At 41.7% G+C, this 16,062-nt stretch overlaps 2 protein-coding genes across 5 annotated transcripts in view; one reads left to right on the forward strand and one right to left on the reverse strand.

Moving 5' to 3' along the window:
- On the reverse strand, positions 1 to 2,952 carry LOC110520331 (phosducin-like protein 3). The gene is made up of 6 exons (XM_021597577.2): positions 2,798 to 2,952; positions 1,846 to 1,978; positions 1,559 to 1,649; positions 1,192 to 1,335; positions 674 to 882; positions 1 to 524 (listed from the first exon to the last, which is right to left on the reverse strand). The coding sequence occupies exons 1-6, from the start codon at positions 2,801 to 2,803 to the stop codon at positions 382 to 384; spliced, it is 726 nt and encodes a 241-aa protein (XP_021453252.1). The 5' UTR covers positions 2,804 to 2,952; the 3' UTR covers positions 1 to 381.
- The window catches only part of LOC110520333 (TBC1 domain family member 8), a 27,009-nt gene continuing 13,343 nt past the window's right edge, over positions 2,397 to 16,062 (forward strand). For 2 of the 4 annotated variants that reach the window (XM_021597581.2, XM_021597582.2), the window contains exons 1-8: positions 4,212 to 4,597; positions 6,904 to 7,014; positions 7,156 to 7,274; positions 7,473 to 7,701; positions 7,814 to 8,054; positions 12,765 to 12,972; positions 13,450 to 13,635; positions 13,789 to 13,941. In XM_021597581.2, coding sequence (XP_021453256.1) covers positions 4,471 to 4,597; positions 6,904 to 7,014; positions 7,156 to 7,274; positions 7,473 to 7,701; positions 7,814 to 8,054; positions 12,765 to 12,972; positions 13,450 to 13,635; positions 13,789 to 13,941 — 1,374 coding nt within the window. In that variant the 5' untranslated portion in view covers positions 4,212 to 4,470. Of the gene's footprint in view, positions 2,470 to 4,211; positions 4,598 to 6,903; positions 7,015 to 7,155; positions 7,275 to 7,472; positions 7,702 to 7,813; positions 8,055 to 12,764; positions 12,973 to 13,449; positions 13,636 to 13,788; positions 13,942 to 16,062 lie in introns of those variants that run through there. The other 2 variants (XM_036974863.1, XM_021597583.2) reach the window with 2 other exon arrangements.

A 16,062-nucleotide genomic window follows, 5' to 3' on the forward strand; every position in this document is an offset into this window, starting at 1 on the left:
TTCATGTGATGGTTACACAGATCACAGCGAACACTTTATTTAAAAAACTGTCAACTGTGATTATGGCATGGGTGAATGTCTACTTACATTTAATTTTACAATTAGATGTATACATTTATATTGTCATATTATAAAACGTATATGTAAAAAAGGACAATATTCAACCAAAGGTTCTGTAGAAACCCTATTGAAGAGTGATCTGATTTAGGAGAATGATCACTTAACACGAGATCCTTTAAATCGGGAAGGCATAGAACCGACGGAGCCTCTCTGCGGTAAGCATAGGAAGAGGTGTGCATTTTAATACATCCCCACAGGAGAAAGCCATCCCCATTCAGAGACCGTGGAGCATTAGATGAATGTTATTTGGAGGTTAGGGGGCTAGTTCTCTTCTGAGTCACTGTCTTTCCGTGTGGGGAGAGTGGATCGAATCGACGACATTAGCTTGTCTTCAATCTGCTTCTTGGGGTTTTCTTCCAGGTCTGTCTTGACAGCGCCAGATTCCGATAACCTCCACTCCAGCTCTGAGGATGATAGGATAATGGATAGTTTAATATCTAAAATATTGTCACTAATAAAACTGAGGGTGTTATGCTAGATTTCATATCATGTAACTAATACCATCCTAACTTAGTATAAATAAAAAAAAGTCCTTCTTGAGAGTATAGCTTACCTTCAACTTTGAGGTTCATGCCTCCGAATACCAGAGGCCCGATGTACTGTGCCTTCATCTCTCCCTCGTGGTAGACAAATATTGTGGGCAGGTTGCGGTCGGGGTAGTTTGGGATGCAGGTGGTGGAGATGGACTTGAGGAACTTGGTCTGGGGGAACTTCCTGGCCAGCTCTGATAGATGCTGGTTTATCAGGGTACACAGAGGTACTCTGGGAGGACAGAAGATTAGAACAGGACATGTTAGAGAGAACAGATGTCACAATGAGTAAATTAGTTAAATCAGATATTTTGGTAGATAGGTCTATTCAGAGCAAATTAAAATGGACCACTGTAAATCAGGCTTAGGCTAAATGAAAACCTTGAATCATGATTTTCAAATAAGGTCTTGGTCATCAATGTTTTCACAATTTTCTGGTTTATCAGATCTTGTCAAAAATCAAACATCACTTTTTGAGAGCATGAATTGGTGTGCTCAACTGCAATCCTTTGAGAGAGAGAGAGGGTAGAGAATGGCTCACCCCTGTTTGTAGAGATGGAGCACAACCCAGATTCCCTCTCCAGCTTTGTTCACCTCCTTGATGTAGTCCTGCCCAGATATCTCCACTACTTCACCGAAGCAATTCTTTATCTGGGTGGCTTTCCATTCTGCAAGCCTCTTCTGTCTGGTAAGAGGGAAATGCAGAGGGTGTAAAGAAAGGTAGGCTAATCAGAAAGATCAGTTTTAGCGTGCTGAAAAACATCTGCCCAATGGGGCAAACAATCACAGAACAGGGTCAACTTGCCCGATTGCTCAGCTCACATGCCCCAGGCAATAGGGCAGCCGTTCATTCTTATCAACCCCTGTTGTATGTACCATCTAAGTGATGCTTTAAAGAGATCACTGACCTGTACATCTCGATGGCGGCCTCGTCCTCTTCACTGAAGTCATCCTCGTTCTCATCCAGCTCGTCCAGAGTCATGCTCTCATAGGTTTTCACTGGTCACAAAACACCATATGCGTCACAAGTTTTTTTTTTAAGTACAATTTAAGCTATTAAAACAACATGTTAGAATCAGCCTTCCTAAACCATGTCCTGTTAGTTAAGAATAACATCAGCATTTGTTTGCCCTAGATCAGTTCAGTAGAAACTTAGTCCCATAGAAGTAGCCAACTAGAACTCGCCATCTCTTACCAACAGATGACTGCTCAAGAACTATCTGCTTCTCTAGAGCTTCCTCCTCAACCTCATCCTGAGTTCTCTCCTTGGGAGGAAGGACCCCCTTCTTTCTCAGGATGTCATTCCACTCTGTATCTGCATTAGGGTCCTGAGAAATAAGAGATCATGTTGGAATGTTATTGTAACTTGGCTGTTTGCCATTCTGTACCACCACAGAGTTAAAAACACAACATCTATATAGCTAGGCCCTTTGGTATTACTGCTAGCGAACATTACCTAATGTTTAGCCATCTAGTTAGCCAACATTTAGCTCTCAAACTCTAAGCATTCTGCCTTCTCCCTACAGTTTTTAGTCATTAGCTTTGCCCCCGACTGGCTCATGTGAACTACAATCAGGATACTATGTTTTAACTATTAGAAACGTAAATCATCAGTGGCGATATGGCTTTCGAACCATGGCCCTCAGCGAAAAAAAAAATTAATTCTGATAAACTGCTAGAGATGCCTCCATCAGACGAAACTACATTTCCCGAGTTAGCTTACATACAGGTGTTCGAGCACGCTAGATCACTAATTATCACAGATGGTCCGTGATCGTAAACAAGCGCTGCAACATGGATATATCGCCATGTGGGAACAGTAAGTGTATTCATGTAACATTTTGGTTTTTAGAAAATGAATTATCGCTGATATGATATGCATCCAAAACCGTACCGCAAGAGACGCGTGTTAATGTTCAGATTGAGCGTTGGGGCTCTTAACAAAACGCCCCTGTACAGAAGACGCCTTCCTCCAACAATTACTTATGTAACGTTATAATGGAACTGGGAGTCATGATCAAGGGTTAAATAACGTTATGTGCCAATCGAGGTGGCGTGCGAACAGATAATCATATTAATCGAAACATCGGCTAAGTCCTTCATACGATCAGAGTTATAGCTAGAAAAAGTTATCGAAGTTTACCAACCTGCATTTTTTTAACCGTTCAAAACAGACGCTGAAAACACCACTGCTCTTCCCAGACACGGAAATAGAAGGACCTCACCCATATTTATTCCGGAGTAAAACAAGATCTTTAATGTGACAAAACTTAAATACTTGTCAGATATCTCAAATATAGAATCGTTACAAAATAATTTATTTTCTGAGGACAAATCTATTCCATCACCTGTTTTATATGTATTATTATCATAAACCTGGCTAGGGCAAGACATTCAAGGGACAATAATAAAGGTTGCACCAATATCCGGTTTAGGTCCTGTATGTCTATATTAGGAGTGGGAAAGCTGTACTACATTCCATGTGTGGCATCTGATTGAGACAACAGCTGCACCTGAAAATCACACTGCTGTGCTGTCAGTGTCTGGGTTGACCATACATTTATGGGGGTTGCATAGAGGTCCAAACATCTCTGAAAATTGTTGGCCTGTTTTTTGGTGTGTAGATGTGCTTCAATATGATATCCTTATACTGTATTTGTTTATTTTCAATGTAGTTATGATGACTATAGCAAGTATAGATGATGCGTTTATGAATCATATACTTAGGTACATGTTCTACTGTGCAAATATATTTTCAAATCCTTTATTATGGGTATGGTTATAAATCTTCATGTCAGTCTTGATCTTGTGAAACTCAATAAGATTGCTGCTCTAAAAATATGATAATTTTCTTTAATTTCAGTGTTACTCTACACCTGTTGTTTACGAAGCATGTGACAAATAACATTTGATTTTAATAAAGTATTTTATGATAGGGGCCTTTGACAACTCTGACCTCGTGTGTTTATTCTAATCAAATCAACCATAGTTTAAAACAGACATCATAATGCAATCCTGTATTTGTTATTTGTTGATTACATGTCAAGCATGCATGTTGCAACCTCTATTTTACCACAGAAGTAGGCTATAGGGATGGGTATGTATGTCCATATAGAACATTATGTAAAGTGTTATATTGTCTAGACTCTATAGGTACTTTATCATTGAAAAGAAAAGTGACCATGTCACCGACATGGCATTGATGTCATTAAATTAATATGTGGTATGATCAAAAATTTTAACATTTAAAACTATAATATAAAGCGAAAGCAAACAAATATTTTGTCATTGTAAGCATAATGCAGCATTGAGATAATAGGTACTGTACATCATCTTCTGACGTATTTTTTGCACACATCAGACAGCATATGGCACATGACTAAACCCCTTTACTATGGGCAAACAATGTGTTTACAATCCAATTATATTCTCAGATTTAGTTTTGTATGATGTTTAATGAATAGGCTACTACTGCATAATAACTATTCACAAAGCAAAGGGACAGTGAAATTAAACTTCCTCGCTTTCGCCGGAACTATGGGAAGGATGTTGGGAAGGAAAGGTTGGGTTAAATGCGGAAATAAGACGCTCGCTGTGTAGGCTACAGTTGCAACCGGTGTGAGAGAAAATATGAGCACAAGACGCCTGCTATCTCGGACAGCGCTTGAGATCAGTCATGGATGATTCTGAAATCACCTAATTTTCTCCGACGCGTGGAACTGTTGAAGAAGTGTGCATTCTATCAATAGCACAACAAAAACTACAATCGGCTTTGTTTTGTTTTCGTCCATTCTCTTTGTAAATATCTTGTTTTGAAAGCATGTGGTTGAATCCGGAGGAAGTTTTGCTGAAAAATGCATTGAAGCTTTGGGTTACCGAAAAATCTAACGAATTCTTCCTTTTGCAGCGCAGAAGAGGGCATGGGGACACAGGGGGGAAATTTACAGGTAATACGCCCCCTCCCATCTTCATCTCACTGTCTGTCGTCTGATTTCAGCAGCTTTGGCAGCCTATACGGATACACCAGTCTACGGAATACACTTGCAACACAGTAACAAATCATTTATAAACAATTTTGCAACTTGCCATTATCGGGGCAACAATGTATCACTTTAAATAGGCTCAGGATTTTTACACAGCATTACTTGGGAAACAAGTGTTTTCTCCATATTTGGTGTCGTCAACACCTTGGAGCAATAACAGGCAACTTTCTTGCATATAGTATTTAGACATTTATTTTGTTTCAGGTCTTCCTTGATTTCTTTAAGTTCGATACAGTGTTTGTCTGATGATGAACTTTGATAAGGTGCCACCTGGTCTTGTTTTTGTTTAATCACCATTGGGACTTTCATACTTAACTGAACACATCAAGGACAGGAGGATAGAGAGTAGACATCTCATAAAAGGAACAATATAAAAACGGCCCATGATTTACAGTATTTGTTTGTCACCATGGTGACAGGTAAGACAAAGCCCTAGCTGTATTGGGGTTGGCTCTTCTTACAAAACCACACCATAGTATGTTTTGTTATATGAAGAGAATAACAAGTACAATATCAATTGGAAGAAGAAATCCATGATTCGATTAAGATAGAGGTTGCAGATGTTTTTATGTTCTATCACTTTGTGTCACTAACTAAAGTATCTTCTGCTTCCTATTTCACAAAGAGCACTTTGCTACAAGGGAATTTTTAGTTATTTATATACATAGGGTTTATTTTCTCTCTACATCTGAGCACACTGTACATGTCCATTGTCCACAGCCATACAAACTCAGTGAAATATATAAGCAGAACACAATACATGATTTACAGTAGTTTAAGTTGGGACTTACAATGTAAGCGGTTTGGTGACAAATACGTTTGTGTTGCCAGGGTGTCATGGTTCAGAGCAGCAGATGGGCAGAGCTTATAGATGTGGTGTGGTCTGGAATGGGCAGTGCTCTAGGAGAGGGTTATTTGTCAGGAGTTCAGTTTGTCTTCCGTCCCTCTCCTCTTTTGTGGCGGGCGGTTGGGCGGGAGTGAGAATGCCAAACACTAGATAGTGATCTCATACAGACTAGACTGTAGCCTATTGAACGTAGTAAGCCTTGTCTTGCCTGCTGTGTGCTTATTACACATTTGATTGGCCAAATCATTAACAGACTGTTCTTGCTAACTTGATTTTTTATTGTAGTTGAGGGATGTAATGTGTTGCTATTAGGACTGTTTTTACTAGCGCTCCTTAAATGCTCCATTCTGTTGAAAATGGCAAAGAAAACCCAGAATTAAAACTAGACAAGAGGGACTAGTGTTTGGTGCCTTTGGCCTCAGTGGGAAAGCATGACCATGAATAGCAGTGGAGTTAAAGAGATACTATGATGATGAGTGTAGGCTCTGTTACCTCAGGGTATTCGTGAGCCTATCTGGTTCCATTAGGCTGATGACTGGTGGGGATGACTGGATGTGTAAGTTCTCCCTAAATGCTGGTTCCAGGGTTAATGTAGCCTTCACAATGCCTAATAGGTACAAATTAGTTAGGTCTGGATGGAAATTGAAAGCTTGGGGTAGAGTAGTGCAGTTTCTCTTGAACGTCAACTGGGGTGTCACTGTCAACCATATTGGATGAGATGTTAGGGGCTCTGTATTAAGTTTGTATTTTTTAGACCATGGCTTTAGGGCTTCATATGTGGAGGATATGGGGGGGGTCTCCAATCCAATACTATTAGCCATTGGTTCTAGTGGACCAATATAGTGACAAACAGAGAACAGCAATACTTGTGAGTCTCTCAATAGCTTGTAAGCCTATGTTATGCTCTCACATAATGTGGCCATTATGAGACTGTTAGTGACCGTAAGTTGTATCAGTTTATGTCCTATCCAGTGCCAATCTTCTTCTGCTTGGCACCTCACTGTGGAATGTCTTGGTCTGTGATAGACATGGTAATGACTTTAGCCTTCTGGCGTTATGTGTAATAGGTACCTTTGTGTCCCATCTGCTTAAAGGCACAATCTGTAAACTTCCTGCTGTTCAAAAGTAATTCCACTAATGCTAAACATTGATTATGTATGTTAGAGTATATCTTATTAATGCCTTATGAGCTTAATACAATTGTCTTATCTTTTGAAAATGTGATTTCAGTTTATATGGGTTGGTATAATGTGGCCTCTCTCTCCCATATGTCAATGAGCTCATTGACATGTATGTGTTGTCAGATGGTATTTCTCAGTATTTTCTGGTCTCTTTCTGTGTCTGACTGCTCTGGTCTGTCCAGGTCTTCTGGTGGGAGCTCTGGACTCAGTGCTGGACTCCAATGCCCGGGTCACACCGTTCCGTATCCTACTACAGATGCCTGGGTCACAGGTCAGCTGGACAATAGCTTGTGGTAAGCTCTCTGACATTTCTCTCCTTTGCTTTCTATCTCTCTGATTCTCATATTTGTCTGTCTCTCTCTATCTCTCTCTCTTTCTCTCTCTGTGTATCTATCTCTCTGATGGGTGTTGTATGTGTGTGTGTTGTTATACAGGTGCTGCTGTTGGAGAGATGAACAGACATTGGGACTGGCTGGTCCAGAACCTACTCCACTCTCTCTCAGTGTTTGAGAACAAGGAGGATGTCGCCAGCTTCGTAAAAGGGAAAGTCAAGGTACTGTACTATTAGAATAAGACCTACTGTAAAGACCTGTGGTACACTGTAAATACTTTGTAGGCCTACTATCGAAAATCACAGTATTCAACCTAATCTCAACTGTTGATCTCTCTCCTCCTGACTTTCTTTTCTATTTGTGTCTCTTGCTCTCCTTTTATTTTCTCTTTCTCTCATTTATTTCTCCTCCTCCCCCAGGGTCTGATAGCGGAGGAGGTAAGGGGGAGGCAGGCGGCTCAGGAGGAGGAGCCTGAGAAGTTCCGGGAGGCGCTGCTGAAGTTTGAGCTATGTTTCGGCCTGCCCTCCTCAGAGAAGCTGGTCACCACCTACTCCTGCTGCTGCTGGAAGGGGCGGGTCCCCCGGCAGGGCTGGCTCTACCTCAGCATCAACCACATGGCCTTCTACTCCTTCCTGTTGGGAAAGGAAGGTCAGTCCCCTTACATGCTCTTCCTTTCAATAGCACACAGAATAGCCCCCAGTATTACTGGTTGTGAACTGGTTGTGAACTTTTAATGTTTGACCGCTTCTCTCTCCCTTAGTGAAGTTTGTGATCCCGTGGGCGGAGGTGACGAGGCTGGAGCGGGTCTCTACGGGTCTCATGACGGACATGGTGCGTGTGATGACGCGGCGGTGCCAGTTGGACTTCTCCATGTTCCTGAGCCTGGATGAGGCGTTTGGGGTCATTGGTCAGCTGGCTGACATCGCCCTGCGACGCCTGCTGGACAGTGAAGGCCTGGAGCTGGACCGAGTCCTCCAGCAGTCCTCCAACATAACCAAGAGGTCAGCAGGCAACGCAGAAAAAGTTAAAGTTGTATCGTATTGTAGTGTAAAGGAGGGCAGGGGATTTTGTGTGGTTGTATCATTCGCTTTGTTCAGATTCACATCATCTGAGAGGATTAGAACAGTTGCTTGCCTGATTAATCAGTTTGATAAACAGTAATTTAATAAGGTTCTCATTCTTATCTGTTTTGGTCAAAAGAGACCTCATCAAGCGCTTCCTGAAAACCCCTCATATCTTAACTGATTTACTTCCCTTTAGTTTCCGACCATCCTTTGTATAACCATAGCATCATAGTGCAACTGATCTTCCTTTGAGCCGAGAGGGACGTTCAGTCATGTTCTTCAGACAAACATTATATGAGGCTGATGAGCTCATAAAGACTTGTAAATACCTAGACTTTGCCCCTAGGTGTTTCAGCCATAACAGGAAGACAGCGTATCGTGTTAGTCTATGGGAAAATATATATATTTTTAAAATGTTCCTTCCTTCCACTGCCTGTGTATTGGGTTCCGGCTGGTCTCAGAACAGTTGTGTAGTGATTGATGGGCCGCGTTCCACGACACAGCACTGCACCATACGTTATAAATCAGTGTTTGTCTCAGTGTGACTGGAAGGCACTTCAGCTCTATCCTGTGGGAAATGATACCTTCGCTTGGAGAGGTAGCTCATAAATACACCCCTGTTCTTCGTTCAGTCTTAGTTCTGTGTGTGTGTGTGTGTACACGTGTGTGTACGTGTGTGTGTACGTGTGTGTGTGTCTAAGTTCCACCTGTAGTACATTCACCATAACATTTTCAGTTTCAGGTTTTGTGTGTAAAATGACAACTTGCGGTGGTAAACATTGTACTTGAGCTAGGCTAGAGCATTTAGTTCTCTCTCTATGGGTGTAACAGACTGTTTAATAATTCATTTGGTAACTTCCTCACATTCAACCCTTCTCAAATGAATGATATTTTTGTCCCTCCCCATCATTCAAACTAGTGACTTTATGTAAATTCCTCATCACAATACCATAACAGGAAGTTAAAAATTACCTGACCTAAATTGTAGTGACCAAAATAGTCTGCCTTTATCTAATTGTCTGTGGGTACATGTGGATTATTTCAAGAGCAACTCTTTTTAACCTCGTATTCATTATCTCCAGCACCAAAACAGTGTCTACATTACTTCTTCTAATTTTTTTCTTGCACAGGCTTGAGGTACACTCACTGAACTCTAGCCACACACTCACACATACTACACTGACATTCCAACACACACACATACAGTAGTGTAAACTACTAACGTAAAAATACTTTAAAGTACTACTTAAGTCTTTTTTGGGGGGTACCTGTACTTTATTATTTATATTTTTAACTACTTTTACTTCACTACATTCCTTAAGAAAATATTGTACTTTTTACTCCATACATTTTCCTTGACACCCGAAAGTACTCGTTAAATTTTGAATGCTTAGCAGTTGTAATGAATCCTCAGGTAGAAAAAGGTGTAGATTCACACACAGATTTTTATTAAGCCTTCGCAGAAGTCAGGAATTGTGGTCACAGGCAATGGTCAAACACAGGTAGGCAGTCAAAAACAAACAATACCTCACAACCATACAAACAGAAATAAATGAACTAAATAAGGAGCTAGTGAGAAACAAACACAGGTGAAATCAATGACCAAAAATGAAAGACAGGGCTACGTTCCAGAACACAAAGAAACAGGGCTATGTTCAAGAACACAAGAAAAAGAACACACGGTTGACTAAGAAAAGAAAAGCAGAACCTTACAGCAGGACAGGAAAATTGTGAAATTCAAGTACTTATCAACCGAACATCCCTGGTCATCTCTACTGCCTCTGGTCTGGTGGACTCACTAAACACACCTGCTTAGTTTTTAAATTATGTCTGAATGTTGAAGTGTGCCCGTGGCTTTCCCTAAATGAAAAAAAAACAAGAAAATAGTGTCATCAGGTTTTTTAACATCAGAAAATTTTAATTATTTCTACTTTTACCTTTGATACTTAAGTATATTTTAAAACAAATACTTTTAGACTCATACTCAAGAATAATTTTGCTTTTACTTGAGTTATTTTCTATTAAGGTATTTTTACTTTTACTCAAGTATGACAGTTGGGTACTTTTTCCACCACTGCAGATATACATTCACAATCTTTCACACTCTTCACATACGCTGCTGCTACTCTCTGTTTATTATCTATGGAGTCACTTTATCCCTACCTACATGTACACTACTGGTCAAAAGTTTTAGAACACCTACTCATTCAAGGGTTTTCTTTATTTTTACTATTTTCTACATTGTAGAATAATAGTGAAGACATCAAAACTATGAAATAACACATATGGAATCATGTAGTAACCAAAAAAGTGTTAAACAAATCCAAATATATTTAATATTTGAGATTCTTCAAATAGCCACCCTTTTCTTTGATGACAGCTTTGCACACTCTTGGCATTCTCTCAACCAGCTTAATGAGGTAGTCACCTGGAATGCAATTCAATTAACAGGTGTGCCTTCTTAAAAGTGAATTTGTGGAATTTCTTTCCATCTTAAGGGGGTATACAGAAGACAGCCCTATTTGGTAAAATACCAAGTCCATATAATGGAAAGAACAGCTCAAATAAGCAAAGAAAAACTACAGTCCATCATCACTTTCATACATGAAGGTCAGTCAATATGGAACATTTCAAGAACTTTGAAAGTTTCTTCAAATGCAGTTGCAAAAGCCATCAAGCGCTATGATGCAACTGGCTCTCATGAGGACCACCACAGGAAAGGAAGACCCAGAGTTACCTCTGCTGCAGAGGATAACTTCATTAGAGTTACACGCCTCAGAAATTGCAGCCCAAATAAATGCTTCACAGAGTTCAAGTAACAGACTCATCTCAACATCAACTGTTCACAGGAGACTGGGTGAATCAGGCCTTAATGGTCGAATTGCTACAAAGAAACCCCCTACTAATGGACACCAATAAGAAGAAGGGACTTGCTTGGGCCAAGAAACACGACCAATGGACATTAGACCGGTGGAACTTTGTCCTTTGGTCTGGAGTCCAAATGCCGTGTCTTTGTGAGATGCGGTGTGGGTGAACGGATGATCTCTGCATGTGTATTTCCCATCGTAAAGCATGGATGAGGAGGTGTTATGGTGTGGGGATGCTTTACTGGTGGCACTCTGTGATTCAGTTAGAATTCAAAGCACACTTAACCACTGTGGCTACCACAGCATTCTGCAGCGATACGCCATCCCATCAGCTTCGCACTTAGTAGGACTATAATTTGTTTTTCAACAGGAAAATGACCCAACACACCTCCAGGTTGTGTAAGGGCTATTTGACCAAGAAGGAGAGTGATGGAGTGCTGCATCAGATGACCTGGCCTCCACAATCCCCCAACCTCAACCAAATTGAGATGGTTTGGGATGAGTCTGACCACAGATGGAAAATGGATGGAAAAGCAGGCAACAAGAGCTCAGCATATGTGGGAACTTCTTCAAGACTGTTGGAAAAGGATTCCAGGTGAAGCTGGTTGAGAGAATGCCCTTGTAAATAGCCTCGTTATTGTTAATTTATTGTGTTACTATTTTTAATTTAGTTTAATTAGTAAATTATTATTTTTGTATTTTTTTGTCCACCTATTTCTCCACCATTTTCGAAATATCCAATTGTGATCCAGTTACGATCTTGTCTCATTGCTGCAACTCCCAAATTGGTTTGGGAGCGACGAAGGTCGAGTCATGTTTCGGTGGATGCATGACTCGCATGACTGCTCTCCTTAACACCCACTTAACCTGGAAGCAAACTGCTCTCCTTAACACCCACTTAACCTAGAAGCCAGCTGCATCAATGTGTCGGAGGAAACACCATTCAACTGACGATCGAAATCAGCCTGCAGGCGCCTGGCCCGCCACAAGGCGTCACTAGAACACGATGAGCCAGGTAAAGCCCCCCTAGCCAAATCCTCCCCTAACCCGGATGACGCTGGGCCAATTGTTTGCCGCCCTATGGGACCCCCGGTCACGGCCGGATGTGACACAGCCTGGGGTCGAACCTGGATCTGTAGTGACGCCTCAAGCAATGCAATGCCTTAGACCGCTGCGCCACTCGCGAGGCTCCAAATTGTAAGGGCTGCACCTGTTGTATTCGGCGCATGTGACAAATAAGATTTGATTTGAAGACGCGTTTCTATGATCATTGGTTAAAAAGATAAGAACAAAAGGTCCTAAACCACCAGGGTACGATTAAAAATAAAGAAACTGTGATTTTCAAAACCTGCAATGAGTTTCTAGCCACAAGGAGGGTATTTTCCTGCTCCCCACGTCACAGTGAATCTCATAGTGTTTGAAAATCAATGTTTTTTAAATGTTTAAACTTTTGATGATGTCATTGAGTAGAAGTAAATGTAGAAATACGCCATTTCCATGTAGACACTTGTATTGTGCTGGAGATAATGAAAATGAGATTGAAAATTGGTGGAATTATCATTCAAGTGTTCCTGACTCTCAGTTAGAAATGTCTAGGTCACTAAAGGCAACAAGGCCTTGAGGATTCACCCACAATCTATCATTTACACTCTCCTTCTCTCTATCCTGGAGGTTGAATTCCTAGCTGTCACTCATTTGCAACAGAACGTTTCACTGTATCTCTTTCCCCCTGCCAGCTAAGTATCTCTTTCTGAGTGTCCCTCTAACTCTTCCCCCTCAGGGTTCTGGAGGAGCAGGCGTTAAGGACGTATGTCCTGGCTCTATTTCGGCTACCACGGGGCGAACGTCTTCAGGAGGTGGCGCTGTGTTCAGTGTGGACGCCCCATGCCCGCTGTCACACGACAGGAACACTCTTCACCACCGACAGCTACCTATGCTTCGCCAGCCGAGAGGAGGGCCACTGCAGCCTGCTTATCCCTCTCTCAGAGGTACCCATTGTACCATATTGCAGTGCCTCCCTATTTGATTTATAGAAAGGTCTCACACAAAAATCCCTCACAAGTTCCCCTAGCTTAGCTCTTAAGGTTAATCCAGCCTTCCCAGAGGAGAGCCTTTATCAGTGTACTGCAGTGTATTTTGGAGGGGTGGTGTATTTTGGCTACATACTATGTTGACCCTGCTTCTCTGCTGGTTAAAGTGTAACGCAGGTGGAATGTGGCTACTGCTGTTTACACAGTGTTGTTGGAAGTGTTAGAGTTTACACCTTTAGCTTTACCATGGTTATCTACATTATATACCAGTCAGTCATACATGAAGCTATATATAAATGTATGTATGGCTCTGCTATACATAAAAGCTATTCATAGTTTATTACTGTGTTATTACTGTTTTACAAGTAAATAGCGCTACAGTTATTTCTTTGGCTGTTCACCTCTGACCCCTGTCTCCTCCTGTTTTATTGTCAGGTGATCTCCATAGAGAAGGCGGAGAGCACCAGCCTGCTGCCAAACCCAGTGATCGTCAGCGTGAGGGGTAAGAAAGCCTTCCAGCTGATTGAGCTGCAGGACAGAGACAGCCTGGTGGACGGCCTGACATCACGCCTCAGAGCCCTCCAGTGGAAACACTCCATGTTCCGCAGCAAGAAATCTCTGGTATGATACAGCAACACTACTAACTGCTAAATGTCTGTTGTCAATTACACACATCATATCTCATGGTGATGCCCAACAGGCCTAGTCCACAAAGCAGAATTGCTGCATATTAATTGTGTATATTTGACTAATTCTGGTGTTTGGCTGCTCCAGACCTCCTCGTCTCCCTACTACACCTTCTGCTATGACACCATGTACTGTGATGGGGAGGATATCGAGGAGAGAGCACTACGTCAAACAGTGAACACAGAGGCTCTGATGGCATGCTATCATCACTCTCAACCTGACCCCAACAACAGCACGGCTGTGAGTATGGAAACTGGCGCACCATAGGCTGTAGCCCTGATATGAATAGGGCCTCTATTATTATGGTGTTTAGATAGCAGATACCATAATAATGGTGGCTGCAGCCATTTCAGGACTAGATTGGCCAATGTGTTTTCAGTCTAGGTGTAACGGATGTGAAACGGCTAGCTTAGTTAGCGGTGGTGCGTGCTAAATAGCGTTTCAATCGGTGACGTCACTTACTCTGTGACCTTGAAGTAGTGGTTCCCCTTGCTCTGCAAGGGCCGCGGCTTTTGTGGAGCGATGGGTAACGATGCTTCATGGGTGACTATTGTTGATGTGTGCAGAGGGTCCCTGGTTCGCGCCCGGGAATGGGCGAGGGGACGGTCTAAAGTTATACTGTTACATAGGCTTGATGTTTAGCATTGTGAATTAGGACTGGTTTAAGGTTTAGCTTGGTTTCCAGTTTCTAGTTGAAATAGGGTGATTCTTGGATTTCGGTGGTAAATGCTGTCTCTTGATTTTGGCACCATGTAAAAACACTTTAAAATTACAAAGACATTACAAATAAATGTTCTATTTATTTGACTGTTATTTAATAAGAGCATATGTAAGTCCTTTATACTGCAAAACATTTATTTGTATTCATTGTAAAAAAACTACTGGGGGCAAGCAAATTGGCTTGTCCCACTGGTGATATGTAGAGAGAGGTAGAGTGAAATGTTTTGGGGATATAGTGATATCTATCTACTATATTGAATCCTAGACAGTGAACAAAAGTATTTAATATATTGTATAGATCAACAAAAACAAATAAGGCTATTAAAATACCCTATTTTTACCAGTACCAGTGTGTGTCACTCAGTTTTATGCCATTGGTGTTACCGCCTTATTTACTGCTGCTCTTTAAATAATTAAAGAACAGCAGTAAATAACAATAGTTGGGCTATAGACAGGGAGTACTGGTACAGAGCAATGTGTCAATGTGTGGGGGCACCGGTGTCGAGGTAATATGTACAGTCGTGGCCAAAAGTTTTGAGAATGACACAAATATTAATTTTCAAAGTTTGCTGCTTCAGTGTCATTAGATATTTTTGTCAGATGTTACTATGGTATACTGAAGTATAATTACAAGCATTTCATAAGTATCAAAGGCTTTTATTTACAATTACATGAAGTTGATGCAAAGAGTCAATATATCCAGTGTTGACCCTTCTTTTTCAAGACCTCTGCAATCCGCCCTGGCATGCTGTCAATTAACTTCTGGGCCACATGGCAGCCCATTCTTGCGTAATCAATGCTTGGAGTTTGTCAGAATTTGTGGGTTTTTATTTGTCCACCCGCCTCTTGAGGATTGACCACAAGTTCTCAATGGGATTAAGGTCTGGGGAGTTTCCGGGCCATGGACCCAAAATATCGATGTTTTGTTCCCCGAGACACTTAGTTATCACTTTTGCCTTATGGCAAGGTGCTCCATCATACTGGAAAAGGCATTGTTTGTCACCAAACTGTTCCTGGATGTTTGGGAGAAGTTGCTCTCGGAGGATGTGTTGGTACCACTCCCTTGGCTGAGAAGCAACCCCACACATGAATGGTCTCAGGATGCTTTACTGTTGGCATGACACAGGACTGATGGTAGCGCTCACCTTGTCTTCTCCGGAAAAGCTTTTTTCCGGATGCCCCAAACAATCTGAAAGGGGATTCATCAGAGAAAATGACTTTACCCCAGTCCTCAGCAGTCCAATCCCTGTACCTTTTGTAGAATATCAGTCTGTCCCTGATGTTTTTCCTGGAGAGAAGTGGCTTCTTTGCTGCCCTTCTTGACACCAGGACATCCTCCAAAAGTCTTCACCTCACTGTGCGTGCAGATGCACTCACACCTGCGACAATTTTTAGGGCCTTCCTCTGACCCTGCCTGGTATAGAGGTCCTGGATGGTGGGAAGCTTAGCCCTGGGGATGTACTGGGCCGTATGCACTACCCTCTGTAGTGCCTTGTGGTCGGAGGCCGCAGGCAGTTATGCAACCTGTCAGGATGCTCTCGATGGTGCAGCTGTAAAAACCTTCGAGGATCTGAGAACCCATTTTAAATATTTTCTGTCTCCTGAGGGGGAATAGGTTTTGTTGTGCCCTCTTCACGACTG

This window comes from Oncorhynchus mykiss, chromosome 3 (genome assembly GCF_013265735.2).
Source record: "Oncorhynchus mykiss isolate Arlee chromosome 3, USDA_OmykA_1.1, whole genome shotgun sequence".
Taxonomy (NCBI): domain Eukaryota; kingdom Metazoa; phylum Chordata; class Actinopteri; order Salmoniformes; family Salmonidae; genus Oncorhynchus; species Oncorhynchus mykiss.